The following is a 27,836-nucleotide window of genomic DNA, read 5'->3' on the forward strand; positions in this document are numbered from 1 at the left end:
CAAAGCTTACATGATTATTCCAAAGCAGACCAAAGATTCTGTTATTATTCTGTCATTAGATTAGATTATAACCTCACACTGATTGGGTATATTGGCGCATAATACTGTGGTGGCATTCAACATGGTGTCAGACAATAGAAACAGAAAAGTTTATTCAGCTAAGGGCTGTTATCCACAACATTATAAACACCTGAAATACTGGAAACTGAAACAGCAACTGCTAGAAACGTTCAGTGGGTAATACAGCATTTGAAAGAGAATTTAAAATCTTGGGACAGACTTTTAATAAACCAGTTCTACAATTCGGTGTCTGTATTCACTGATGTGACATGGGCATTCCAAACAATGTTCTACTTGCATTTGAGAAGGTGCTAGTTGAAGGCTGCTCCAGGATTTTGTCACAGCGATACATTTCCAAGTCAGAATGGTATGCAGTGATTGGGTTAGGGTTGGTGATGGAAGTGGGGGTGTTTCCATGGATCTGCTGTCTATTCATCGTGATGGTGGAGGTTGTGGGTTTGGAAAGAACCTTGGCAAGTTACTGTTGTGAATCGTTTAAAGAGTGCACATTGCTGTCACTTCCAGATGAAGCTGCAAGTGGTGAATGTGGTACCAATTTACTGGGCTGCTTGGTCCAGGATGGTTTTGAGGTTTCTGCACATTGTTAGAGCTGCATCCGTTCAGGCAAGTGGGGATATTCCATCACACTCCTGACTTGGGCCTTGTAGATGATGGGCTTCCCTTTGGGAGTCAGGAGGGGAGTTACCTGGTGCAGTATCCCTAGCCTATTCCTCTGCCCATAGTATTTATATGGCTAATCTGGTTAGGTACAAAAACAGAAATTTCAGGAGAAGCTCAGCAGATCTGGCAGTATCCATGAAGAGAAAGCAGAACTAACATTTCGGGTCCAGTGAGCCATCTTCAAAACTGACTGTAGCGAGGAAATAGTTGGTGTATATCCTGAAGCTGGGGTGAGGGCAGGGTGGACGAGTGAATGATAGGTGGAAATGAAGCCCAGAAAGAGAGAGAAAATAACAATTGGAAATTCAATGTTGAGTTCAATAATTTTAGAGCCTGAGCCCCTTCTCCCATGTGCTTACCCCAAACCCCACACACCAGGCCTTCTCATCACATAAGCTGCTACCACAATGAAACCACTGTCAGTCACTAATAATCCCCTTTGCAGCTACTGATTCCCTCAGGGTGACCTTTATCCATTCCTTTATCTATCCATACCTCTCTCTCTCTCTCTCTGGGCTCCATTTCCATCTATCATTTACTTCCAACGCCTCCCACCTCCCGCACCCCATACATACTAACCTTTTCTTACCTACAATCAAATCTGAGTGAGTGTTACTGAACCCAAAACATTAATTCTGATTTCTCTCCACAGATGCTGCCAGACCTGCTAAGTATCCCCATCAATTCTGTTTTTATTTCTGATTTCCAGCATCCATAGTTCTTTGGTCTTCTATTTATTCAATTAGGTTTCAGGTCAATGGTTACGCTAGGATTTTCATGGTGGGAAAATCAGCAATGATTAGCACCATTGAATAACTCGACTCTCGATTCTTGGTCAGTGGAGGAGGATGGTGTGGGTAACCATGCCACAGACTGCAAGAAAGTTGAGAAGGATGAATCATAGAATAGAATCCCGACAGAGTGGAAGCAGGCCCTTTGTAACAGTCACATAGGATGGGAATTGTGACTTTGATAAAAGTTGTTTCAGATTGTGGCAGGAGCAAAAACATGATTGGAAAGATCGGAAAAAAGAGTTTGGGAAAGATGTAAATGGACTTGGGAGATGAAGGAAAGGGAGGATGAAATAGTAATTCACAAGGATGCAGAGTCCTCTTGCTCTGCTATTCCCAAATAATTCCACTCATAATAATATGGCGCCTGACGCATTTCACCCCAAAAGCAAGTTTTGGACATATCCAATCCCAGGGCTTGTTCAATCAGAATTTCGGCTCCAACTATTCTTTAAGAATGTACATGTCACAAAAACGAGAGGAAATGTACTTGCGTTACTAGTATCACCCCGGAATCCTGCAGCAGAATACTTATGTGTTGCTTCTCGCCCTGAGGAGGAAAGGAGGCCTGATGCCCCTTGACAACTTGCTGCCTTGAAATGGCAGCTGCAGCCTGACAATCTTGACACCCAGTTACTGAAGGCACAGGAAATGGGTCATAGCAGTGAAGGGTTGAGGGGAGGGAGGGTTCACTATTTCAGTTGTTAGACAGGGACCATCTCTCCATAATGGACCTGAATGCTCAAATGAAGGCTCCTTTTAAACATGTTACTGCCCTTTTTATGTGACCCTTCACCTGGGAGGATGGGTTGGATGGATGGAGTCAGTGGATACAGGTCCCACTCCAAGTTCACCCCCTGCAGCAAACGTACCCTTGAAACAAATTCGCACCAGAGTGTCCAAACCTTGTCATAGAGATGTACAGCAGAAACAGACCCGAACTCACCCATGCTGACCAGACATCCCAAATTAATCTAGCCCCATTTGTCAACATTTGGCCCGTATCCCTTTAAACCCTTCCCATGCACGTGGCCATCTAGATGCCTTTTAAATGTTGTTGCCTTGAACAATGCAAAATTCCAATGTGAAACAGAAAGCATGTAAAACTTAATTGAAAATAAGGCAAGTATCTAGCACGTGAAGCAAGAATTGTAAATATCTGCCTTATGCTGATTTTTATTTTGTCACAAGCTTCTTGGGAAGGTAATGAAGTGTAATTTTTAGATTAATTTATCATTGCTAGTGAATTGGAACTGCAAGCATTCTTGAGGTTTGGTGTTTATTTATCACGGTTGAATCGGACTTCCAATCTTCATCGCAGTCTTCAATTATCTGCTGCATGGAAAATTTACTGTAGCCATCATTAAGCCTTCACACATCAGCAAAGAAGGAAAAAAAAACCCTTTCCAGAAGAAAGACACATTTACCTACATTTTAAGGTTGGATGACAGATTTGTTTAATGTTAAAACACATTGGCTCTTTTGCTCAACAGCTTTAAACTGTCTGAGCAACACAAACACATTGTTATTTACTGTAGTCTTATGAACCGTCGCCAAGAACTCCAAGATACAAGAGATAATTCACACGGGAATCAGCTTGCTCCTTCTCCAGTCCTGGCTCTCTTTGCCTTGCAGATTTTGTATTTGCATAAAATAGCGTATGTTGTGTTCGGGAGTGGGATGTAAAATGAAGTTTAAGATTTGCAAATTGGTTCTGAGAAACCCGAAGATGCCCTTTGTGAGTAACTTGCCAGACTCCATGATCTTATCTCTGCTCTGCCGTTGTTTGTACAGTTGAGCAGCCAGAGCCATGGACCATGGTGCAACATTCAAAGTGTGGAAAGAAGAGGGTGACATGAATCGAGAAAACCGTCATCAGGTCACATCAAACTTGGCTTTTAAAACTTTGAAAATCACAGCAGCAGAACAGACTGCTGGAGATAAGGAGCTCCATTTATCAGACGTCACAAAAAAGGGGGAACAGAAATGATGAGGTTTGATGCTAATACATTTGGAACCTAAGCAAAATCAATCAGCAGAATCTGGTTGACACCTGAGTGACATGGCCTCTGGTGAAATATGTGACACTATCATGTGACAAGGACAATGAGGCTTTTCTCAACATTAGGAGCAAGTCATGCCATCTTTTATATTTTTTACAAGTGGTAGGGGGGGATTCTTGCTAGGCCATGATGAGTCTGATTGTTAACTATCTTGCTAACAGCCCAACTCACCTCATTAATATTCAGCTTCTTATTTTACCAAACTTGCTCGACATTGGTAAAACCCGATAAGGAAACTGGAATGTGTAGGTGATGGATTCCACTCACCTCTTGCCTCAAACAACCTCCATGTTGGAAACTGGGCATGTTCCACGGGCACTGGCCATATGTACCCGAGGTACATAGACATTGGCGTTTGACATATAACAGCCTCTAAGAACCTTATTGGTACATCTATGATCCACTAACAGGATGGTTCCTCACTTTAATGATGTTCCCCAGGCTGCACTGGCTACTATCAATGTAGTGCAGCAGCTAGGACACTGTGTGCTCACAGACACATACACCCCAGCTCGGGACTGGAGCAAGCTGTATCTCTGAGTTCTGAGCCTGCTGTCATAGTGCTCAGTCTAACTGGATACTCAAAGCATCCCTGCCTTGCCTTGGCTGTTTGCACTTTGCCCCCTCAGCCAGAGATACTATGCTGACAATACTTCTGCCTTGCCTTGCTGTTCAGGGCAGACACAAAACCAGGAAGCTTGGCATTGTTGTTAACAGGCCTCACCCGAGTCAAGGAGAATAGTTTCACTCAGAGGATCTTGGCCCAATAAGTCAGTGTGGCCTCCAATACCATGTCTGGCCCTGCTCAGGGCAAATGGAGGACATTGATCTTGGGCAGCACACCACTTGACACTTGCTGCTCGGCGGTGGTCTGGTTATTTCCTGGAAAGAGAAAGGCACTGGCATTCAGGGAGATGAAAATGGGTAATACGGCTGGTGCAGGTGGTGTCTCAGTAGGCAATGCAGAGGGCATGCTGGGTAAATGCTGCCAGGGGTTGGGATGGATGACAGTGACTGAGGAAATATGTTGCAAGTAATAATGAGAGTGGGAGAGCATAAGACTTGATGGGAGGTGGGTACAGTGTCAGAAATAGAGTGGGGGTGAGGTATTGGTGAGAACATGATCGTTTTTAACACTAGTGGACTGGGGAAGGTCAATGGCTGTCTTTCTACAGACCTGGGTAGCCCTCCAGATAGATGAGGCCGCTTTAATCCAGGTGACAACTTGGACCAGGGTCTGGTGATATGGTCTCCACCCCTAGACCTGGGGGAGTGGGCCTGCACCACCCGTTCCTGGATCCAGTCCACAAGGCAGACCATCAGTATCCCCCAGTCTGCCACGGGTGTGGCTAACATCAGCAATGGTGCAGGGCAGCTGTGGACTGGCAGCGCTTGTCCAGGTGCACAAGGGGATTATAAAGATGGCATCTGCGCAGGGGATACTGGTGAACTCTGGGATGTCCGCTGAGTAGCAAGTTGTCCAGGGAGCGGTGCATCATACGATGGGGTGAAAATGACATATAAGAGACCCCATTGGTAATTAATGAGGCAAGTTGGGTAAGCGATGGTGGGAAAATCTCACTCAGCCCCTTGGTAACTATCCTCTAAACAAACGTGACACAACTCAGACTTATCCAATAAAATGTAACACTTAGCCCAATGAGACTGAATTGCTGCTGTCGAATGCCTATTCTGCCACCATATCTGTGGCAGAAGAACAGCAAACACCCCGTTCATGTGTTGTCTGAATTTTCATTGACATTACTTTAGCAGTGGCGGGGAAGTGAGAAGAATATCATCTTACCTTTGAGATGGTTGTTCAGAAGGAACGAGAAAGAGCTTCACAAAAATTAGGTTGGAGAGAAAAGGAGGAGGACAGGTGATCTGCCACCAGATCATGGCCTCAGAAAGCCATCTATAAAACCTTCCACCATTACCCAGCATGAATCTTGACAGCAGGATCCCTGATAGCCACACCCTATCTAGCCACCTTTACACGTTGGTCGGTGAAGCAAGGAAAACTGAAAAATGGCCCTGCCTATCTACCACAGGAGCTTTGATCCAGCTGTAAGTGCTCCAGCAAAGGGAGTTATTTGAATGAGGCAGTGGTGGGAAGATTACTGATGAGTCTGATGAATGGAAAGGGCCTGAGAATGACCAACCCTTCTCCTGCAATCAAAACGCTAACTCACTTTGAGCCTTTCTACAAATCAGAAACTACTTCCATCTCCTTTCACGGTGGTTCATATCTCTCCTGGTGTTGCAGTGCATAAGCTCAGTTTTATTGCCTAACACTCATGAGCTGTTGCTATGCTCTACCCGTGGGCCAGGGGTTTGCCCTACGCCATTGCGTAAGCCCAACCCATGGCCATTTAGGCTCACAGAGGTGTCAGCAGCAGCTAAATGGCCTGCTGTAGCCCACCTCTGGCAGCAGAATCATCCCGGAGGGAGTGTGTTGCGTTTGCGTCTTTTTTTCACATGTACGACAGACATTGAAGGCATCTCCCCAGCTTTCAAATCTAGAATGAACTCCCGAGGCCAAAAAACTTTCCAAATGCAATGCTGGTCATGAAGAAAATGGGAGTTTCATTTGTGGGAAAAGGTCAAAAAGTCAATCGTTGAACAAGGACAAAGAAAGGAGTCATCCTGGATACAATCTGCATTTGTGCAGCACCCATAGTGTCAGAACAAGTTCCAGAAAGATCTAGACAATTGAAACAAATGGTAGACAATCAGGAAGACACAATCAAGATGGTAGCTCATGCAAAGTTCTTAAACTGGAAGGTAAAGAATGTTCAGGGTGGGATCCCAGTGCATGGCACAAAGAGAACTAAAAGCTCAATCACAAAATAAGGAGAGCCAGGAGAAGGCTTTGCACCCACAGCATTCCAAGACCGGAGAAGTGTAGGTTATAGTTTGAGATGTTGGGCTGTAGGAGGCAGTAGGAGGGAAAAAGGAATGCCATGGAGAGAGCTGTAAATAAAGAGTAGAGAATTGGAATTTGTTGCATTAGCAGATAGGGAGCCACTGGGGAGATCTGCAACAGCATGGCTGATGAGTGAGCAGAACGTAAGAGAATGCAGATTGTGAGCTAATGACAGGTCAGGGTTTAAACAGGGGAAAGCTCCACTGGCTGAAGAAAGGTAACAAACAAAGGAGCAAGGTTTTCAGCGGTGGCCCTTGTTTGCTCGGATTTGGATGTAAGGAGTGGCCTTCAAACATACACGCTTCCAGTGCCACTTCTCCTTTTCAGCTTTCTACACTCTCTACTCTTCACTGCTGATATCCTCCCTGTGGGGTTTGCTCATTTTTAAATCTCTCTTCCCCTCATGATTGCTTACTGTCAGATTTTGCTTTGAACAGTGCTAGTTCATTTTAGTTAGCTGCTAAAGAAGGACTGTAATTTTTATTTCTTATTTACTAACTTATACTGAGAAGAATTTTAATGTTGAAGTGTTAATTTTTTCCTTATTTTTCTACTTTTTAACCTAAGTTTTTGTACCTGGGTGCCTTATACTTAAGATAGCGCCGTGAATGATGACATTTGTAAGCTTTTCGCTGTACTGCTATCTTTCTGTAGTGCAGTGCAGATGACAGTAAAGCCTAATTCTAATTCTAATTCAAATTCTGTACATAGCTGAGTCCTTTCTCAATGTAACCAAAGATACTTTCTGCTTCTCATGTTTGTCGCTGGTTCTTTCATTGCTTCAGCTGTGAGGAAAAGAGGAACTAAATAAAACCAATCAGAACACATAAAATCACAAGAGAGGACACAAAAAAAAGACATAAATGTACGGGTTTATAAAAATGGTTTTGTGCGCCCAATTGGTAGAATGCTGGATAAGAGTCACTTAAGGTCTTGTAACTAAAATGCTTTATGCTCCTATCAATCCCAATACTCTTATTTAATTCCCAAAGGAAGAGAATGGGGCTTAGCTGCCAACCTTGGCACGTTATTAGGAATGGGATTTTAGGAGCAGAATGAGTGAGACAGATTACAAGCCTAACAAAATATATAGCAGTGTGTCCTTTTTCAAAGAATGGGGTGTATTGAAACAGGTTATATTTTCCAACCTAACATTCTGATACTTGGCAAACCCAAAGGTGCCAGAGATACCAGAACAGGCCCACTGTATGCTTTGATTTAAAAACGAAAAATAAAACTTGGCTTCAGGTGTTGTATTTTATAGACTTGGAGTCAGACCAGCAATCCAGTATTTCAACAGCCAAAATAAATTCTTCTTCAAGTTAAAAATGTCTCCAAGGCTCCAGTTTGTCTATTTTGGAATGCTAATTCCATTTTCTGCATTCGCATATTCATTGTGAGAGCTACACGACGTTGTTTTCATACTTAAATTTACAGTCTGATGCTAAGAGTAGGAGACACTTGAACTATCCTTTTTTTCTCATGAAACTTTTCCAGTCCACTTCTAAAGATCAGGCCTTCCTTTATTTCTTATAACAGAAGATTCAGTGTTGAGGAGGAACAATTTTATCACTTACTGTAAAAATACTGAGCAGATTTAACTGCTTTCAAATATTTACCACCTACAATTTAACATCCTTCACAGCTGAAAGCACTGATTGTCACCTGTTAGAGCACATCAATTAAACAAAGGCTTTTTTTGCATTATGAACCATCAGATTTGGTGGAGTTTGTTAAAAGCTCAGGTTGTGCTTGGCAAATTTCCTGAGTAGAAGGGAGATCCTTAATCTGTTAATCTATTCCACATAAATTATGCAGCTAGTACATTAAAATGAATACAAACTGCTTTTCTATGCACCTACATATAAATTGATGAACATCACGTTTTTAAAAGTAGTGCAAAATTGTTGTCAGGTGAACTCTTCCTAACTCTGTAGGTGATTGCTGGATTATTCATTATATAAACAATTAATTTTATACTAACTCCTGTCCATTATATTGCAAAGTCCCTTGGACTACACATGAATGGAAATGAAGATTACAGCGATAATAGAAATATACAGAAATTGAATTTTTTTTTGTTGGTGAAAAGCACAATTTGTGCCTAATATTAATCAATGGAAACCAGTGTGCATTCAATCTCACTTTAATGATGGCTTTTTAGCTCAACACATTTTTTTCAAATGTCATCAACTGCAGCAGTGAGTAATTTTGGCTTGCAGGGTTTAAAAGTCATGCAAGTGGAAAGTCTTGCTCCAAAATTCTATGAGTTTCTTGTGATTAGTAATAGTGTTAACTCTTTAGCATGCTTTTCTCAGAACCTTTACAACTTAAGCAAATGACAGTGACAGAATGTTAACGTCAGAAGTTTCATTCGTGGCTTGTTACTGCACAAGCCACCATGTGCACAATTGTCCACTTGCGTGAAGTTGCAACTTTAGATTGCACAGGAATGCACAATTTCTGCATCCTCCATATGGGTGGGCATTTCCTGTTCTTTTTCCTGGCCTTTTTAACTGATTTTTTTTTGTTCAGAATAGAAATTGAAAACCCAAAGGAACTCATTTTGGCCTTTAACGAGAGCACAAGGACCAGTGACTTTAACCAAACCGAGTACCAACTCTCCCCGTTTTCACTTCCATTGACTACAAGATGTCAAGCCAGCCATCGATTTGCTCTGACCCAATCTGCACTCTCACAAAAAAAAATTACCCCCAAAACCTCTTTACAACTTGCAAAATAATTAATGAAAAATGAACAATTTCAATAAGTTCATCACAAGTTAGTGGGGGAAAGTTCACTGGCAAAGCAACTCACCCTGAAGAAATTTTGACTTCACTTCCCAACTTCAAGGAGGCCCAAGGAAAATATTTAACAAACAGCTCTTCTTGAAAATACAGGTGTCAGGGGTAAGGGCAAAGGATAATGGGTATGGGTATATTTTGGCACAGGAGCTATAGAGAACCACAGGGATGGGTGGACTATCATTTGGTAATATAGAATGTTGAGAGGTTCTGAGGTCTGGGCACAGGGCATGAGGTGGCATATATCGGCAATGCATGGACCATGTGCATGTGTGTATCTGTGTGTATGTCTCTGTGTGTCTGTATCTGTGTGTGTACCTGTGTGTGTCTCTGTATGTCTGTGCATGTGTATGTATCTGTGTGTATGTCTCTGTGTGTCTGTGCATGTGTGTCTGTCTCTGTGTGTCTGTGTGTATCTGTGTGTATGTCTCTGTGTGTCTTTGTATGTGTGTCTGTGCATATGTGTATGTCTCTGTGTGTCTGTGTATGTGTGTGTATTTGTGTTTGTGTGGTTGTGCATGTGTGTGTAAGTCTGTATGTGTGCGTGTCTGTGTGTGTATTTGTGTGTGCATGTGCGCCTCTGTGTGTTTGTGAGTGTATTTGTGTGCGTATGTGTGTGTGACAGTGTGAGAGTGGGTGTCAGTGTGTGTGAGTGTGTGTGTAGGTGCATATATGTGTGTGTAGGGGGTGATGAGGGCCTGAGGATGTTTTATTCTTCCTTTTTGAAGTTTGGATACAATGCCACATCCTTGAGGAGTGCCTTCTGCCAAGGCCACCTTTTCACTCAGTGTCCTCAGTTTTGAATGTGCCAGTTTTCTCAACTTGATTATAAAGAAAATTAATCAAAAACATAGCACTGAATTGATTGAAACATAAAGTGAAACAGCTATATATCCAAAACAGATACAAAAGATGACATAGTGAACTGACCAGCCTTTCGATAGGCGGTTGGGAGAGCTCAGTTGGCTGGACATTTGGTATATGATGCAGAGTGACGACAACAGTGTGAATCCAATTGCTGGACCAAGTGACATCACTGTAAAGGTGCCACCTTCTCAACTCACCCCTTACCCAAGGCATGGTGACCCTCACTGCCAGTCCCCCATTACCTCTCCCTCCCCCCCCCCCTGCCCCCGCCACCTCTTTCTAATGAGAGAGCAGCCTCTGATTCTCTGGGACTAGGACAACTTTACTTACTTACTTTTCTGCAGAAAGCCACAAACTGGCTGCATATTATCACACTTATACTGACACACTTATAGTGTTTATTAATCCGGATGGCAGGCTGAGTTCAACAGTGAACCTTTGCCTTTCAGATACAAATTCACCTGAGGTTGACTTGTTGAAAATCTCTTCAAATAAAGAAGCTTAATAGATTTTAAGGCGATTGCAAAACAACCAACTACATTAGTCGGCACAGAAGTGGCTAACTCCCTCAGGCGGATATAAAGATATTGATGCCAGAACACCTCATCCTCGTGGTAAAATTTGGAGGAAAGAGGTAGGCTTGTGTTGCAGCTCACTACACTCTTATCTAAGATGGAAACATCTGGTATGGATACTGGGTGGTAAAATTGGTAACAGAAAATTTCATTGCCCAAAGCGGTGGGTTGAAAATTAGTTCCCTATTATCTCTGCAAAAGAATCACTCGAAACTAAACAAAACACTTAAATGTTATACAGTATAATTACAGGAAAAGGGAGCCACAATGATAAAATGGCAATTTAAAGACTGCTCTGATCAGATTTAGTCACCGTTATTAAAGAAGCTTCACTCTCTGTATGTGTATAAGTGAGTCAAAATGGAAGTTTCAACTCACTTGGAATCAGCAGGCCTCTGCCCAAACTCCTTTCAGAATCTCCTTTGCGGCATTGTGACGTCACATCGCCAGGTCCCTGCTGTCTGCTTGCTGAAATAGCGGGAATCAATACTTCAAGTACAGAACTTTGTGAAACACAGCACTGATTTTACTTACAAAAAACACACCTAGAGTATCCATGTGATGACGTAAAGAACAAACCAAGGCTTACACGGCTTTTATGGATTTGCTTTAGGGTCCCGTTCCTCCACTGACCCGATTGCCAGACACCCAGCATTGATTCTGCAGTAACTGGTGCACTTGTGCAGTTATAAACAATATTTCCATCAATGGGCCTAATATTCTGAATGCAACGATTTGCCGGGATGGTAAGTGGTATGTAGTACCAGACTAGTTAATGGTATCACATTGACCCATCTACAGGCTCAGGCTGATCATATATTCATCACTGTATTTCTTTTGGTTTGCATTTGGGAATCTAGGAAGAATCTTGCAAATCAGCACGTGCATGAATTATTCATGATGTGGGATTGAGATAGGATGCCCAAATTTTTTTTTTAAAAAGCCAAAGTGACAAGGAGGAAAATCACATACAGTTTAGATTTTGGAAATTCAAACAGAATGGTGAATTTGTGGAACACAATGTTCATAGACAAAAGAAAGAAGGTAGCATGAGATGATTCAAGAGGAAATAAAAATAAGCAATGTCAGGATAATGACAGGATAATGTGTGGCATTTCTGGAACATTGTAAAGCGCCACATCATCCGCAAAATTAATTTATCATGTGACATATTCTTCTGTATATTTATAAAAATGTGTATATTGTTAGGTTCTTCATGATGCAGTATGGTCCTATAAGGGTAAACTTTCTTCTTTGTGCAGTTGTTTAATGGCAAACCAGGAGCTGCTCACAATGAGGTTTCCAATATATGACCATGATTCCATGCTGCTGTGACAGGAAGAAAGAAAGCATTCTTATGTGCAGTGTTCACTGTCCTGGTGCTTCTAGCTAGATCAGGGAGTGCTTCCCTTTAATACTAGATCCACTTGGTTGCAAATCCCATTTGATTATTCAGTTCTACACCCCTAATACCCAATATCCAAGCTGGAATGCCAAGTTGCCACTGCATTAATGGCACTGCCATCTTTCAGATCACTTGTTAAGGTCAGGCCTCTTCTGGTTGCTCAGAAAGATGCAAAAGAATCCACGGTATTATTTAGGGAAGAGCAAGGAGTTCTGCTGGTGCAAAAACAAAATTCTCTGGCTGGTGGACATCTGAGGTAAAACACTTGGCACGTTAGTTTAACAGAGTTTGAGCAAGTACAGTACATCTTGACAGAATTCCCTGCTCAATTCCCAGTCTGACCTCTCTGTCGTTGGCCTCCTACACTGTTCCAATGTCAGCTCAACCACCTGGACTCAACACCAAGTTCAACAACTTAGGATCGTAACCTTCCCTCCCATTTCTTTCTGTGTTTTGTTTGTGTTCAGGCAGCAGCTGATGGTGTGAATGTGATTTCCCATTTACATTCCTCAAACATTTTTTTTGCTTCTTTACTTGTTCTATTACCCTTTGTTATTGCCTCACACTATTATCTTTCTATTATTTAAAAACTCCTGTCTTATGATCAACCCTTCCTCTTAATCTTTCAGGATCCTTTCCCTTCCTCTGCATTTATTTAAAACCTGCCACATCACAAACTTTTTCCAGCTTGATGAAAGCTCATTGACCCAAAACATTTAACTTGTCTCCTTTTCCACTGATGTCACCAGACGTACATATCTAAACCAACATCAGTAAAAATACATTCACCAATCATTAATCTCCTCTGGCTGCTTGCTGATATTTCCTCTGTAAAACTGGGACTGTACCGCAAATAATTGAGAGTGAATCAGAAACTCTTACAGCTCTGAAGAAAGTTGGTGCTGGTTCTTTCAAAGACCTATCTAATTAATCCCACTTTCTTGCTCTCACCCCTTGACCTGGAAACCTTTCTTTTCTCAATTCTCTTTTGAAAGTCATAATTGAAACTGCTTCTATACTTTTTCCGGCAGTGAATTCCAGATCATGTTAACAAGCTGCATGTAAAAAACAACTGCCCATCTCCCCCCTGCGTCTTTTGCCAATTATCCTAAACCCACATTTTCTGGTCCCTCCTCTCTCTATCCACTCTATTAAAACATCACGTAGTCTCAAATGCCTGTTTTGATTCTCCCCTTAACTTTCCCTGTTCTGAGATAAACACCAGCTTCTCAAGGTAAAACGTCATCAACCTCATAGTTGACACTATTTTTTTTAACAGAAGTGCTCCCTGCTTTCACGGCATTTCCAGAATTTTCCACTGTATTTGCAGCTTCTCTGGTCTCTCCATATCACTGAAGTTCTTCATGCCAGCTACATTTTAGTAAATCCCCTTCACACCCACTCAAGATGTTAACATCTTTAGTACGTAACATCTTTTAGGTCAGCTCGATGCTATAACAAAGTGACTCATAAATACTAATTATTTAATTGCCCTTTTTATTCTTTTCATACTAATTAACCAACATGCCAAAGAAATTGGGAAAATAATTCAGTGAATGCAGATCTGAAGCTTGCTAAATAAGTTGTGAAGTTTGTCCAGTCATCTCAACTTCACAGATATCTTATCAGGACGTTCTTAGTCCAGCTTTTAAATTTGCTTTTAATTCTTTGATATCGCTTCTTCATAAGATTTAGGCTGCTTGTATAATCACAGACTGGCTGAGGGTCACATTTTCAAGAGATCTAAAATATAACCAGAGACAATCAAATACTCAAGACATTTACTCCTCCGACTTCAACACTTGTTGCTTCACTCCCTACCATTCAAACTGCAGCTTTTGCAAAATTCTTCAAGTCTAGCCTATAGTTTAGGATCATTGGGAACTTTTGCAAAATTCGACTTTGAAAATTCTGTATATGCTTGTATTTTTGTCAAGTAGATCCTGAAAGGAATTATAGCTGTAGCATTCTGGTTCCTCGTGGATTGAAAATACTTTGTGATGGCTGGTTGAGAACGTAAAACTTAAATTAATAACAATAATGAAATACAATAGCCAACTCAGTATTAAAGAGTTATTTTGGGGGACTTTTCCTTTTAATAGTGAAGTAATAATAAAAGGAAAAGATCATAAAGCTGCTTTATGATCTCACTTGAGGCAGAGAGAAAGAACAGAACAGTTGTATAGCAACTTTTGGTGTGGAAATGAATGACAAACTATGATATGGATCACAGAACATAAATGAATCTAGTAAAATATAGCTAAAGATCATCAAATAAGACTTTTGTTTTGTTCCTTATGTATATTGTTGGGATTTTACAATATATACTTAGTCTGGACTTTGTAACGAGCAGCACTAGAAGCTACAGAACAAACCATAATTTAACTTGATAGAACCACTACATAGCATCATCATGACGTGAAGTACTGGCCTGCTGTTGATGGCACCAGTCAAAGCAGGGATCTTTTAATCTCCTTCAATGTAATCACATAATGGATCATCAAATTACACTATAATGAAGGAGGAGCTGACAGGTAAATTTCAGCTAATGATACCTGAACAGCAACATCATCAAAACTGGTTTGCATATATGTACAACGCTGTGTTCAGCCACACACACACAAAAAATATTCGGACTGGAAATTTCTATGACAAGAGGGTTTTCAATAAATTACATGCTAACAGCTTGAACAAGAAAATGTTTCTTACACTGATACAATTGCCATGTATGGATCATTCTGTTGCCTCCCTCTGCACATCTTAATAACAAGGACACCTATATCAGGCTTCAACTTATTGACTAGAGCTCTGCCTTCAACACTATACTTACTCCCAAACAAGCTAATCTCCAAACTCTGAAACCTCTGCAACTGGATCCTCAGCTTTCTGACCCAAAGACTGCATCGGTGAAGACAGACAGCAGCACCTTCTCCACCATAATCCTCAACACCTCCCCCACATGAATGCGTACTCAGGCCCCTACTACACTCCCTGTGCAGTCATGAGTGTGTAGCCAAATTTCATCCGATCTCCATCTACACGTTCGCTAATGTCACCATTATTGTAGACCGGATATCAAACAATAACAAGACAGAATATAGGATAGAGCGACGGTGCTTGGTGGCATGGTGTAAAGGTAACAATCTGTTCCTCAGCAAAACTAAAGAGCTGATCAATGACTTCAGGAAGCAAGGAAGAGGGCATGCCCCATCGACATCAATGGAGCTGAGGTGAAAATGGTTGAAAGTGTCAGGTTCCTAAGAGTGATAATCACCAACAATCTGTCCTTGACCACCCACGATGATGTGTCAGTCAAGAAGGCACAACAATGCTTCTTCCTCAGGAGGATAAGGAAATTTGGCACATCCACATGATTGTCATCAATTTTTATAGTTGCACCATAGAAAACATGCTATCTGGGTGCATCACGGCTTGGTATGGCAACTGCTCTGCCCATCAGAAATGACAGAAAGTTGTGAACACAGCCCAGTCCATCACACAAGCGAACCTTCTATCCATTGACTCCATCCAAACTTCTCGCCACTTCCAAAAGGCAGCCAACATCATCAAAGATCCCTCCCACCCCACTTATAATCCTTCTTAAACACATGTACTAACAGGTTAAAGAACAGCTTCCTCCCTGCTGTTATTACACTTCTGAATGGACCTCTCAAATTTCAGATATAATGTTGATCTTGCGTTTTGTGCACCTTCTGTGCAGCTGTAACTTTGTATTCCTCACCCTACGGTCTGTGTATGGTATGGTCTGCTTGTACTGCACTCAAAACCAGACTTTTCACTGTACTTAGGTACATGTGACAATAATAAATCAATTCAAATCAAATTAATGGTAATTGCAATGCCAGCAAACATGGTAAAACATTGTTAACAAATTTACGTGGTTCTCTCACCAATCTCACTAAAGTAACTGAGTAAAGTACCAGTTCATAATTGTAACATTGGGTCGAATGTCGCCAGATAGTCATTTAATCAGCTGCCATTTTCCTGCCTCTACCCTGATCAGGCCCATGGTGAGATGGTGCATTAAGGCCTTTCTGTTCTGCTGTTAATTGAAATATCTAAATGGGCAATTCACATCCAGACAAGGGCCACACTCTGCTGCTGCTGTTGGTACTGATCCATGTGTGCTTGCTTGCAGGGCCCTGGAGATGGGGAACCTCATTTAAAGGTACTGAGTGCCTGATTGAAGGACCCAGCATGGGGGTAGAGGGAGCTGAGACCCAAGCCCATCCATCCCCCATCGATGCCCATTTCCCTCAACCAATTACAGAAGAGCAGCCAATCCCAATTGATCAGCAAATTTCAGTGAGCAGCACTTCCAAAGAGTCACACCTGCCCCAACATCCACATCCCCAGCCCCCCATCCCCTCCGCTCCCTCCCTGGGTCCTTGTTGCTGAGGGAAAGCCCAATACTGTCCTGTTACATGCCTGCGTGTCAAAAGATGTGGCAAACTTTCTCAAAAAGAGGCAGTGCCTAAACCCCCAGCTCTCCAGGTGGTGGCTGGGACTCTCACCACCTCCATAAGAGTTTGCCACCAACACTCGAAAATCAGCTTTGCCTGCAATGTGTAATAAGCAAAAGAAATGTGCAATTGTGTCATAAGTAAGAAAAGTAATTTCAGCTCCTTCAATGCAATTAGCTAAGGAATCTTACCATACTGCTTAACTTGTACTGCTTAAAAATCAAAACTCAATAGTGTGGCATTAAAAATCCTTTGGAATAATCTTCATTAATAACAGATTGCTTGGTATTTAATCAAATTCCAAAAATCTACTGAAGAGCATCTGCTACTATAGCTCTGCCTTGAATGGTTGATAGTTATGCATTGTGCTAATCTCACACTGCTGTCCATTTACTGCCTGCTACTGAGCTGGCACCCATCCTTGAACAATAAGGACTTTAACAGCAGTTGGCTATCCATCAAAGAAGACCATGTGTCACCATGCTGATTTAATACAAAATAGATTTAGTACCAGAATAGATTAGTATGGGTGCTGGTTTCCAGGAAATGATTGTTCTTATTAAAATGGGATGTTTGAACCTCTCGCCAAGCAGGAGTATGTATGCTTGCTGTTAAAGCTTTGAAGAAATCAGTAAGAATTAAATCCCCTTTTTACAAAAATGTTTATTACACCAATACAGAGGCACCCCCACTGACAAATTATCCTACTATTATTTAATAATGCTTTGTAAAGATTCTATAGACTTTAGAATGTAATGATGATGAGCAGAGAGCAAATTCAATGTATCAAAGGGTTAACACCTAACCTTCAACCCACCCCTCTCCCCATTAGCTTTTGCCACACAAGAAGTCTGGTCCCAAGCAACAGAAGGGAAGGGCTCTATCCTCTCCACAATCTTTTTGTGTTTACAATGTATTTTATTGGCTACAACAGATTAGGCAGTTGCATCAGCTTGAAGTTATGCATATTAAACGGAGGCATTTGTTTGCTGGCAGTTACTGTTTTCCTTACTGGAGTTTATATTTAAACTTGCCCAGTAAATATCGAGTTTCCATAAGGCAGTAGCACAGAAGGAACGCACACACACATTAGATGAACACTTATGGGCAATGCAGAGAAGACATGCTTGTGTCACATTAAGAAGCACAAGAAGTAGAGGAGTCACACATAACTAACATCTAAAACCAGACAGAGTTGAACAAAATTAGACCTATCTTAGGACCATATTTTACAAATACTGTTAAATAATTCACCTGTGGAAAGTCTCCCCCATTCATTAAATGTCATTCAATCACCATTTACTCAAACTGCTCCTTTCACTGCTATTTTTGTAAGTTAAGGAAGCTATTAACTAACAAACTAAACATCATTTTGAACCTCTTGACATAATGCATGATTTGAACAGTTTTTGACAGGTTTATTTTTCTGGAGCTCTGCTTTTTAATATTTTGATGCATCATATAACATTGTCCTGGAGACATGTAAAAACTCTGTCAAGAGTCTAATGCAATGTGATTTTAAACCTCACCTCCAAACCAATGTAACAGCTATCCAGTTGAAAGTACATGATCTGATCACTATTTCCATCAAATTAATGCTTTCCCATCACTTTTAAGTTCTTTCTCTCTACACTGGTCTTCATAATAATCCCATCCACGTCGTATCCAAATTTATCCACACATAAGACAATAACTCATTCTCACCTCACTTTCTTTTCAGAGCTTACTTTCCCAGGTAACCTTACTTTTTAAATCCTTTCTGATATTTCAGCTTCCCCTTAGATAATGTGTCACAAGCCTCATTGTTTATACTGTTTATTCAAATTGGCATTTAAATCTTTATCTTTTCTGTGATCTTCAGTAGGATAATGCAAATCTTGTTCATTTTTATACATCAAAATACAACTTCACTGTACTGCTTCCAAAGCAAAATAACAATCAGCCCACCTTACTATGACAGTTCAGCATTTATACCTTAAAAAAATATTAAGTATTAATGTCTGTTCTGAACTTAATTGAAGTTTCTACTTTCCTTCCACTGCTGTAAATGTTTTAAACAACGTTCTCAGTTCAGCAACTCTCAACTTTCTATAAAGTTCAATTTTGACAAATGTTGAAGAAAATTACTGTGTGACTGTACGTTGGAGGGCCCAGCAATGAGAATATGGGCTCTTATGTCAAGAGCTTAGTACTCACCAGCATTGGGTCATAGCGTGGCAAGCATGGGTCATTCAATAAGTATTTTACATATCTAGGTTGTAGTCAGGATGATGGTAGAAGTGCACTGACAGATGCCATGGTGAACGGTGCTGCATTGGGAAGGTTTTGGTAATTATTACACATCCATCAAGAACTGAAACTGTGCTTGCCAAAGAACAAAGAACTGCACAGCACAGGAACAGGCTCTTCAGCCCCACCAAGTCTGTCTTCAGTTTCCTAAACCTTATATATGCCTCCTGTCTCTTTTTGACTAAGCTCTCAATTTCTCGTCATTCAAGGTTCCCAGGTCTTGCCATCCTTATCCTTCATTTTCACAGGAATATGCTGGTCCTGAACTCTAATCTAAAAGATTCCCAATTGCAGCCTCAAACAGCCTCTCCCAATCGACAGTCCCACAGTACTTGCCTAATCTTGTCATAGTTGGCCTTTCCCCAGTTTAGTACTTTCACCCAAGGACCACTCTTATCTTTAACCATGAATATCTTAAAACTTACAGAATTATGGTCACTGTTTCTGAAATGCTCCCCCACCGAAAGTTCAATCGCATGGCCAGGCTCATTCCTAATATGGCCCCTTTCCTAAATAAAACCTGGAAGAGCTGTGGATGCTGTACATCAGAAACAAAGACAGAAATTGCTGGAAAAGCTCAGCGGGTCTGACAGCATCTGTGAAGAGAAATCAGAGTTAACGTTTCGGGTCCGGTGACCCCTCCTCAGATTTTCTGTTTTTGGCCCTTTTCCTGGTTGGATTATATACACGGTAGCTGAAGAAGGGCTTATGCCCGAAACGTAGATTCTCCTGCTCCTTGGATGCTGCCTGACCTGCTGCGCTTTTCCAGCAACACATTTTCAGCTCTGATCTCCAGCATCTGCAGTCCTCACTTTTTCCTCCTATTTACACAGTATTCCTGGACACAGCTAACAAATTCCACCCCAATCCCAACCCCTGGCACTGAACAGATCACTTTCCCCGGTCAATGTAGGGGAAATTAAAAATGTTTTTCTACGTTCCTTTGTAATCTGTTCACACATCTGTTCCTCTATCAACCGCTGGCTGGTGGGAGGCCTATAGTACGATCCCATCAAAGTGATTGCACCCCTCCTATTCCCGAGTTCTACCCAAATGGCCTGGCTGGATAAGTCTCCAAGATGTCCTCCCTCAGCACAGCTGTGATACACTTCCTTAATGCAACTCCCTCACCTCTTTTACATCCTATCTCACCTGAAGTATCTAAATCCTGGAACATTAGGCCTCCAGTCTTGTCCATCCCTCAACCAAGCCTCTATAATAGCTACGGCATCATAGTTATATGTATTAATCCAACCTCTATGTTCATCTGCCTTACCAGGCATACTCATCACATTAAAACAAATACACCTCAGACTGCCATTGTGGCATGTTCAATAACATCTCGCTATCGTACTGGCCTTAGTCTCTGACTTCTCCTCAGTCATGTTACTTACTGACCTACTGCTCTGGTTTCCAGCTCCCCATCACACTAGTTTGAACCCTTCCGAGTGGCACTAGCAACCTCCCAGTCAGGAGGTTGATGCCTCTTTAGTTGAGGTGCATCCTGTCCTTCTCTTACAGATTCCATCTGTGCCAGAAGGCATCCCAATGATCCATATATCTGAAGCCCTCCCCCCTATACCAGCCCGTTAGCCATGTATTTAGCTGTACTATCTTCCTATTCCTAGCCTCACTGGCAATGTGACAAAAGAAGTAATCCTGAGATTACAACCCTGGAGCTCCTACTTTTCAATTTACAGCCTAACTCCCTGAACTCCCTTTACAGGACCTCAGCTCTCTTCCTGTCTACATTGTTAGTAAACGTCTAGGAAAGAACTAATGACAGTCTGCCTTTGAGACGTGTGTGTGTGTGTGTGTGTGTGTGTGTGTGTGTGTGTGTGTGTGTGTGTGTGTGTGTGTGTGTTTGTTTCTGTTCCTTTCATCACAAATTTCCATATATCCAGCAACCAAACTATGGAATGATACACAATTCCCGGGAAAATTATGTGAGGATATGGTGTCAGCCTACATGTTCAGCAGAACAAAATTAAACCTATGGCAATTTTCAAATATAAAATCACACTGAGGAATACATTTCCTGCAGGAATTTTTGTGTCTGTCCATGGCAACAATTGGATACATGTGTTTTTGATTGATAATGTGTAAGAAATATATGCCGGTGGTTCATATAAAGAATGCAGTTTATTACTTTGGGACAGAATCAGATTTTGGTGAAATAAGACCCATACCCCAGTGATACCAGAAGTTTAATACCTGTCGTTCAATGTTCTGAATGTGTCTCAATTAGCTATTCAAGGATTGTAATGAACTGAATTAAGGTTGACAGTGAATAAAGCTTCACAAACAGAGGAAACAACTATGCTGCACCATTTGATCATTTGTGCAGTTTCATAATCAAATTCGTTGATTTGATTTATTGTCATGTACCCAAGCACAGTGAAAATCTGTGTTTGTGAGCAGTACAGGCAAATCATAGTAAGCAAGGACACACAGATCATAGGTTAAAAAGAAAACTAGACAGAGGCCTACATGTTATATCGCATAGGACATGAGCGAGGCAAGATCAACATTATTTGAAGTTAGAGTCCATTCATCAGTCTAATAACAGCCAAAAAGAAGCTGTACCTGAACCAGCTGGTGTGTGTGCTCAAGCTTCTGCAACTTCTGCCTGAATGGAAAAGGTTGTAGAGAGTATTGCTGGGGTGCGATGGGCCTTTGATGATGTTGGCAGCATTTCCGTGGTCAGCAGAAGTGTAAATGGAGTCCATGGATGGAAGGTTGGTGTCTGTGATGGTCTGGGCTGTGCACACAACCTTCTGTAGTTTCTTACGGTCCTGGTCAGAGCAGTTGCCTTACCAGGCCGTTGTGCACCTGGACAGTATCCTTTTAATGGTGCATCTGTAGAAGTTGGTGAGGGTCCTTATGGACATGCTGAATTTCCTCAGCTGCCTGATGAAGAAGAGGTGTTGTTGTGCCTTCTTGACCATCACATCTACGTGGGAAGGCCAGGACAGGTTGTCAGTTATCATCACTCTGAGCAACTTGAGCCACCCTCTCAACCTCAGCTCCGTTGATGTAGATGGGGGTGAGTTCTCCCCCTTTCTCTTTGAAGTCAATGATCAGTTCTTTAGTTTTGCCAACGTTGAGAGAGAGGTTGTTGTTCTCATTGCACCACATCCCCAAGCCCTTTATCGCCTTTCTGTATTCTGACTCATTGTTGTTGGATATCTGTCCCACCACAGTGGCATCATCAGCAAAATTACAGATGGCATTCATTCAGAATTTGGCAACACAATAGTGGGTGTACAGTAGGGGGCTGAGGTCGCATCCTTGGGGGCTCCAGTGTTGAGTATTGTTATGGAAGAGGAGGTGAAGTTGTCTAAATTCATTGATTGTGTTCTGAGGGTCAGAAAGCTGAGGATCCAATTGCAGAGATGGAGCTGACTCTTAGGTCTCTGAGTTTTGAAATCAGTCTGGAGGGGATAATGATGTAGAAGGCGGAGCTGTAGTCGATGAGCAGAAGTGTGACATAGGTATCCTTGTGGTTCAGAAGTTCCAGGGATGAGTGCAGGGCTAGGGAATCCACTGTGGACCTGTTATGTCAGTAGGCAAATTGTAGGGGATCAAATTTGATGTGGGCCATGACAAATTATGGGAAACTACTGGTACACAAACCATCAGTGGTTTGTTGTGGAAAAAGTGTCACATTTGCTTTACAATATCATGTTTTTGATGATGCCATTGCAAAGTGCCTCACAGAGTCATACAACACGGAAACAGACCCATCAGTCCAACCTGTCCGCGCTGACCAGACACCCCAATCTGACCTAGTCCCAACTGCCCGATTCAGTCCATGTCCCTCTAAACCTTTCCTATTCATATACCCATCCAGATGCCTTTTAAATGATGTAATTGTACCAGCCTCCACCATTTCCTCTGGCAGCGCATTCCATACACGCACCACCCTCTGTGTGAAAAAGTTACCCGTCACATCGTTCTTACATCTTTCCCATCTCACCTTAAACCTATGCCCTCTAGTTTTGGACTCCCCTACCCCAGGGAAAAGACCTTGACTATTTACCCTATCCATTCCCCTCATGATTTTATAAACTTCGGTAAGGTCACCCCTCAGCCTCTGATGCTCCTGGGAACAAAGCCCCAGCCTTAAACCTTCCAGTCCTGGCAACGTCCTCGTTAACGTTTTCTGCACCCTCTCCAGTTCAACAGTATCCTTCCTAAGGAAGGGTGAACAGAATTGTACACAGTATTCTAAAAGTGGCCTTACCAATGTCCAGTACTGCTGCAAAAATTACATCGCAACTCCTATACTCAATGTTCAGACTAATGACGACAAACGTGCTAAACGCCTTCTTCATCACCTTGACTATCTGCGAATCGACTTTCAACGAACTACGCACCTACATCCCTCGGTCTTTTTTACACCTCCCAGGGCCCTACCATTATGGAAGTCCTCCCCTGGTTTGCCTTACCAAAATGCAACACCTCATTTTTATCTAAATTAAACACCATTTGTCACTCCTCGGCCCATCAGCCCTTCTGATCAAGGTGCTGCTGTACTCTGGGATAATTTTTTCACTGTTCACTACACCACCTATTTTGATGTCAAATGCAAACTTACTAGCCAGGCCTCCTATATTCACATCCAAAGACTTTATATAAATGATGAAAAGCAGTGGACGGAGCACTGATCCCTGTGGCACACCACTGGTCACAGACCTCCAGTCTGAAAACCCTCCACCACCACCTTCTGTCTCATAAGACCATAAGACATAGCAGCAGAAATTAGGCCATTCAGCCCATCGAGTCTGCTCTCCCATTCAATCATGGCTGATAAGTTTCTCAACCCCATTCTCCTGCTTTCTCCCTGTAATCCTTGAACCCCTTGATACTCAAGAACCTATCTATCTCAGTCTTCAATATCCTCAATGACCTGGCCTCCAAAGCCAGGTAACGAATTCCATAAATTCATCACTCTCTGGATGAAGACATTTTTCCTTATACCCATTCCAAAAAGTCTTCCCGTAACCTACTCTCGGGAAATAAGGCATGGCAGGTGACTGAGGTGTCAGTGGGGGAGCACTTTGGGGCCAGCGACCATAATTCTATTCGTTTTAAAGTAATGATGGAAAAGGATAGACCAGATCTAAAGTTGAAGTTCTAAATGGGAGAAAGGCTAATTTTGACATTATTTAGGCAAGAACTTTCAAAAGCTGATTGGGCGCGGATGTTCGCAGGTAAAGGGACGGCTGGAAAATGGGAAGCCTTCAATAACATGAGTCCAGAGACAATATATTCCTGTTAGGGTGAAAGGAAAGTTTGGTAGGTATAGGGAATGCTGGTTGACAAGCGAAATTGAGGGTTTGGTTAAGAAAAAGAAGAAAGCATATGTCAGGTATAGACAAGAGAGATCGAGTAAATCCTTAGAAGAGTATAAAGGCAGGAGGAGTATACTTAAGAGGGAAATCAGGAGGGCTAAAAGAAGATATCAGATAGCTTTGGCAAATAGAGTTAAGGAGAATCCAAAGGGATTCTATAAATACATTAAGAACAAAAGGGTAACGAGGGAGAGAATAGGACCCCTCAAAGATCAGCAAGGCAGCCTATGTGTGGAGCCTCAGGAGATTGAGGCAATGTTTAACAAGTATTTTGCACCAGTGTTTACTGTGGAGAAGGATATGGAAGATACAGAATGTGGGGACATAGATGATCTGAAGAAGGGCTGATGCCCGAAACGTCGATTCTCCTGTTCCTTGGATGTTGCCTGACCTGCTGCGCTTTTCCAGCAACACATTTTCAGTTCTGATTTCTAGCATCTGCAGTCCTCACTTTCTCCACATAGATGGCGCCAACCTGAAAAATTCCACATTACAGAGGAGGAGATGCTAGATGTCATAAAATGAATAAAGGTGGATAAGTCCCCAGGACGTGATCAGGTGTACCCGAGAACTCTGTGGGAAGCTAGAGAAGTGATTGCTGGGCCTCTTGCTGAGATATTTGTATCATCGATAGTCACAGGTGAGGTGCCAGAAGACTGGAGGTTGGCTAATGTGGTGCCACTGTTTAAGAAGGGCGGTAAAGACAAGCCAGGGAACTATAGACCAGTGAGCCTAACCTCGGTGGTGGGCAAGTTGTTGGAGGGAATCCTGAGGGACAGGATGTACATGTATTTGGAAAGGAAAGGACTGATTAGGGATAATCAACATGATTTTGTGCATGGGAAATCATGTCTCACAAACTTGATTGAGTTTTTTGAAGAAGTAACAAAGAAGATTGATGAGGGCAGAGCAGTAGATGTGATCCATATGGACTTCAGTAAGGTGTTCGACAAGGTTCCCCAAGGGAGACTGATTAGCAAGGTTAGATCTCATGGAATACAGGGAGAACTAGCCATTTGTTACAGAACTGGCTCAAAGGTAAAAGACAGAGGGTGGTGGTGGAGGGCTGTTTTTCAGACCGGAGGCCTGTGACCAGTGGAGTGCCACAAGGATCGGTACTGGGTCCTCTACTTTTTATCATTTAAATAGATGATTTGGATGTGATCATAGGAGGTATAGTTAGTAAGTTTGCAGATGACACCAAAATTGGAGGTGTAGTGGACGGGTTACCTCAGAGCATAACAGGATCTTGGCCAGATGGGCCAATGGGCTGAGGAGTGACAGGTCGAGTTTAATTTAGATAAATGTGAGATGCTGCATTTTGGAAAGCAGGTCAGAGCAGGACTTATACATTTAATGGTAAGGTCCTAGGGAGTGTTGCTGAACAAAGAGACCTTTGGAGTGCAGGTTCATAGCTCCTTGAAAGTGGAGTCGCAGGTAGAAAGGATAGTGAAGAAGGCATTTGGTATGCTTTCCTTTATTGGTCAGAGTATTGAGTACAGGAGTTGGGAGGTCATTTTGCGGCTGTACAGGACATTGGTTAGGCCACTGTTGGAATATTGCATGCAATTTGGTCTCCTTCCTATCAGAAAGATGTTGTGAAACTTGAAAGGGTTCAGAAAAGATTTATAAGGATGTTGGCAGGATTGGAGGATTTGAGCTATAGGGAGAGGCTGAACAGGCTGGGGCTGTTTTCCCTGGAGCGTCAGAGGCTGAGGGGTGACCTTCTAGAGGTTCATAAAATCATGAGGGGCATAGATACGATAAATAGGCAAAGTCTTTTCCCTGGGGTGGGGGAATCCAGAACTCGAGGGCATAGGTTCAGAGTGAGAGGGGAAAGACATAAAAGGGACCTAAGGGGTAACTTTTTCACACAGAGGGTGGTGTGTGTATGGAATGAGCTGCCAGAGGAAGTGGTGGAGGCTGGAACAATTACAGCATTTGAAAGGCACTGGATGGGTATCTGAATAGTAAGGGGTTACAGGGATATGGGCCAAGCGCTGGTAAATGAGACGAGAACAGACCGAGATATCTGTTTGGCATGGACCAGTTGAACCGATTGGTCTGTTTCAGTGTTTTACATTTCTATGTCTCTGTCTTAGGGTCTGCCCTCTGGTCCTAATCTCTCCTACCAACGGAAACATCTTCCCAACAACTATTCTGTCCAGGCCATTCAGTATTCTCAATAAAGTTTGGCACGCAGTTTAATATAAATTACTTGAGTTCTGTTTTTATTTCAAAATGGCAGCATCCCACAGGGACAATACACATTGAGAAGAGCAAGTAAGGTACTGGCCTCAGACAGTTAGTCAGCATCATGGGAAGAGGGAGCGCACTGAGACAGGCAGAGAGCATCACTTGGAGGGGTAAGCACACTGAGACAGGCAGAGAGCATCACTTTGAGGGGGGAGCACACTGAGACAGGCAGAGAGCATCAGTGGGAGGGGTGAGCACACTGAGACAGGCAGAGAGCATCAGTGGGAGGGGTGAGCACACTGAGACAGGCAGAAAGCATCACGGGGAATGGTGAGCAAGGTACAGGCCCCTACAATCTGCTCGAGGGAAAAAGCAACCCTGAGGATTGGGGTCATTTCAGAACTCAACAAGGAACCAAGAGGTTGATTGATAAGGTCAAAATGAGGGAGTGGGCGTAATACAGCAACAAACATAAGTAGAGACTATAAGAGATTCCACAAATACAGTCGGTTCTGATGACAACGCAATAGTCCTGTTCTTGTTCGATCTCACATTATAAGAAAATCATCCAATAGTCCACCATCTAACTAATGGGACCGGAATTGTGTTATAGCCAATACAGGGAAGGAACGTTCATGTGCTACAAATAACAACCGAAATTCTTTAAGCACGTTAAAGCCAATTCGCATTGAAGAAACACGCGTTATAGCAGAATGGACTGTATATAAAAACAAATAGGTTAATGTGACCAAATGGCCCCTCCTTACAGTTTTTAAAGGAAGGTTTGAAAATAGAGAATCAGGAAATGGTAGAGCAATTAAACAACTACTTCTTTCTTCATATACGACTCAAACAACCTCCCAGAAGTGCAAGTGAAGCAAAGGTCCTTTGGGAAGTAGAAATTTGAAGAAATTACTGTTATTAAAAAAAATGTTGGAGAAACTAATGAGACTTATAGGTGATAAATCCACCTGGCATATTCCCAGGATCAATGGTGGATTTGTTGGTTTTCATCTTCTGAAATCTTGTAGATTCTGAAACAATTCCACAAACTGGAGGGTGGCAAATGCGACATGACTGTTTAAAAAGGAGGGAACGAGAAAACCAGGAATCGCAGCCCGGTTAGTCTAACATCAGTATGAGGAAAATCGCTAGATTCTATTATAAAGAATACATTAACAGGGGCCTTAAAAAATACAAAGAGAATTACACGAGGTTCAGATGGATTTATTCAGGGGAAATCACATTTGACAAACCTACTGGAGTTGTATTGAGGATGACAGGTTTGTTCCATGAGGAGAGACTGGGTTGCCTGAGCCAGTATTCACTGGAGGTTAA

General features: G+C 42.2%; 1 protein-coding gene across 6 annotated transcripts in view; it reads right to left on the minus strand.

The window, feature by feature from the left end:
• Window positions 1-27,836, minus strand: part of LOC140480409 (retinoic acid receptor beta) — a 435,848-nt gene that overhangs the window by 91,679 nt on the left and 316,333 nt on the right. For 3 of the 6 annotated variants that reach the window (XM_072575246.1, XM_072575243.1, XM_072575241.1), the window contains one exon: window positions 11,146-11,235. The exons of the other annotated variants lie outside the window; for them this stretch is intronic. In XM_072575246.1, coding sequence (XP_072431347.1) covers window positions 11,146-11,235 — 90 coding nt within the window. The remainder of the gene's footprint in view (window positions 1-11,145; window positions 11,236-27,836) is intronic. 6 annotated transcript variants of the gene reach the window in all.

This window comes from Chiloscyllium punctatum, chromosome 8, assembly GCF_047496795.1.
Source record: "Chiloscyllium punctatum isolate Juve2018m chromosome 8, sChiPun1.3, whole genome shotgun sequence".
NCBI lineage: Eukaryota > Metazoa > Chordata > Chondrichthyes > Orectolobiformes > Hemiscylliidae > Chiloscyllium > Chiloscyllium punctatum.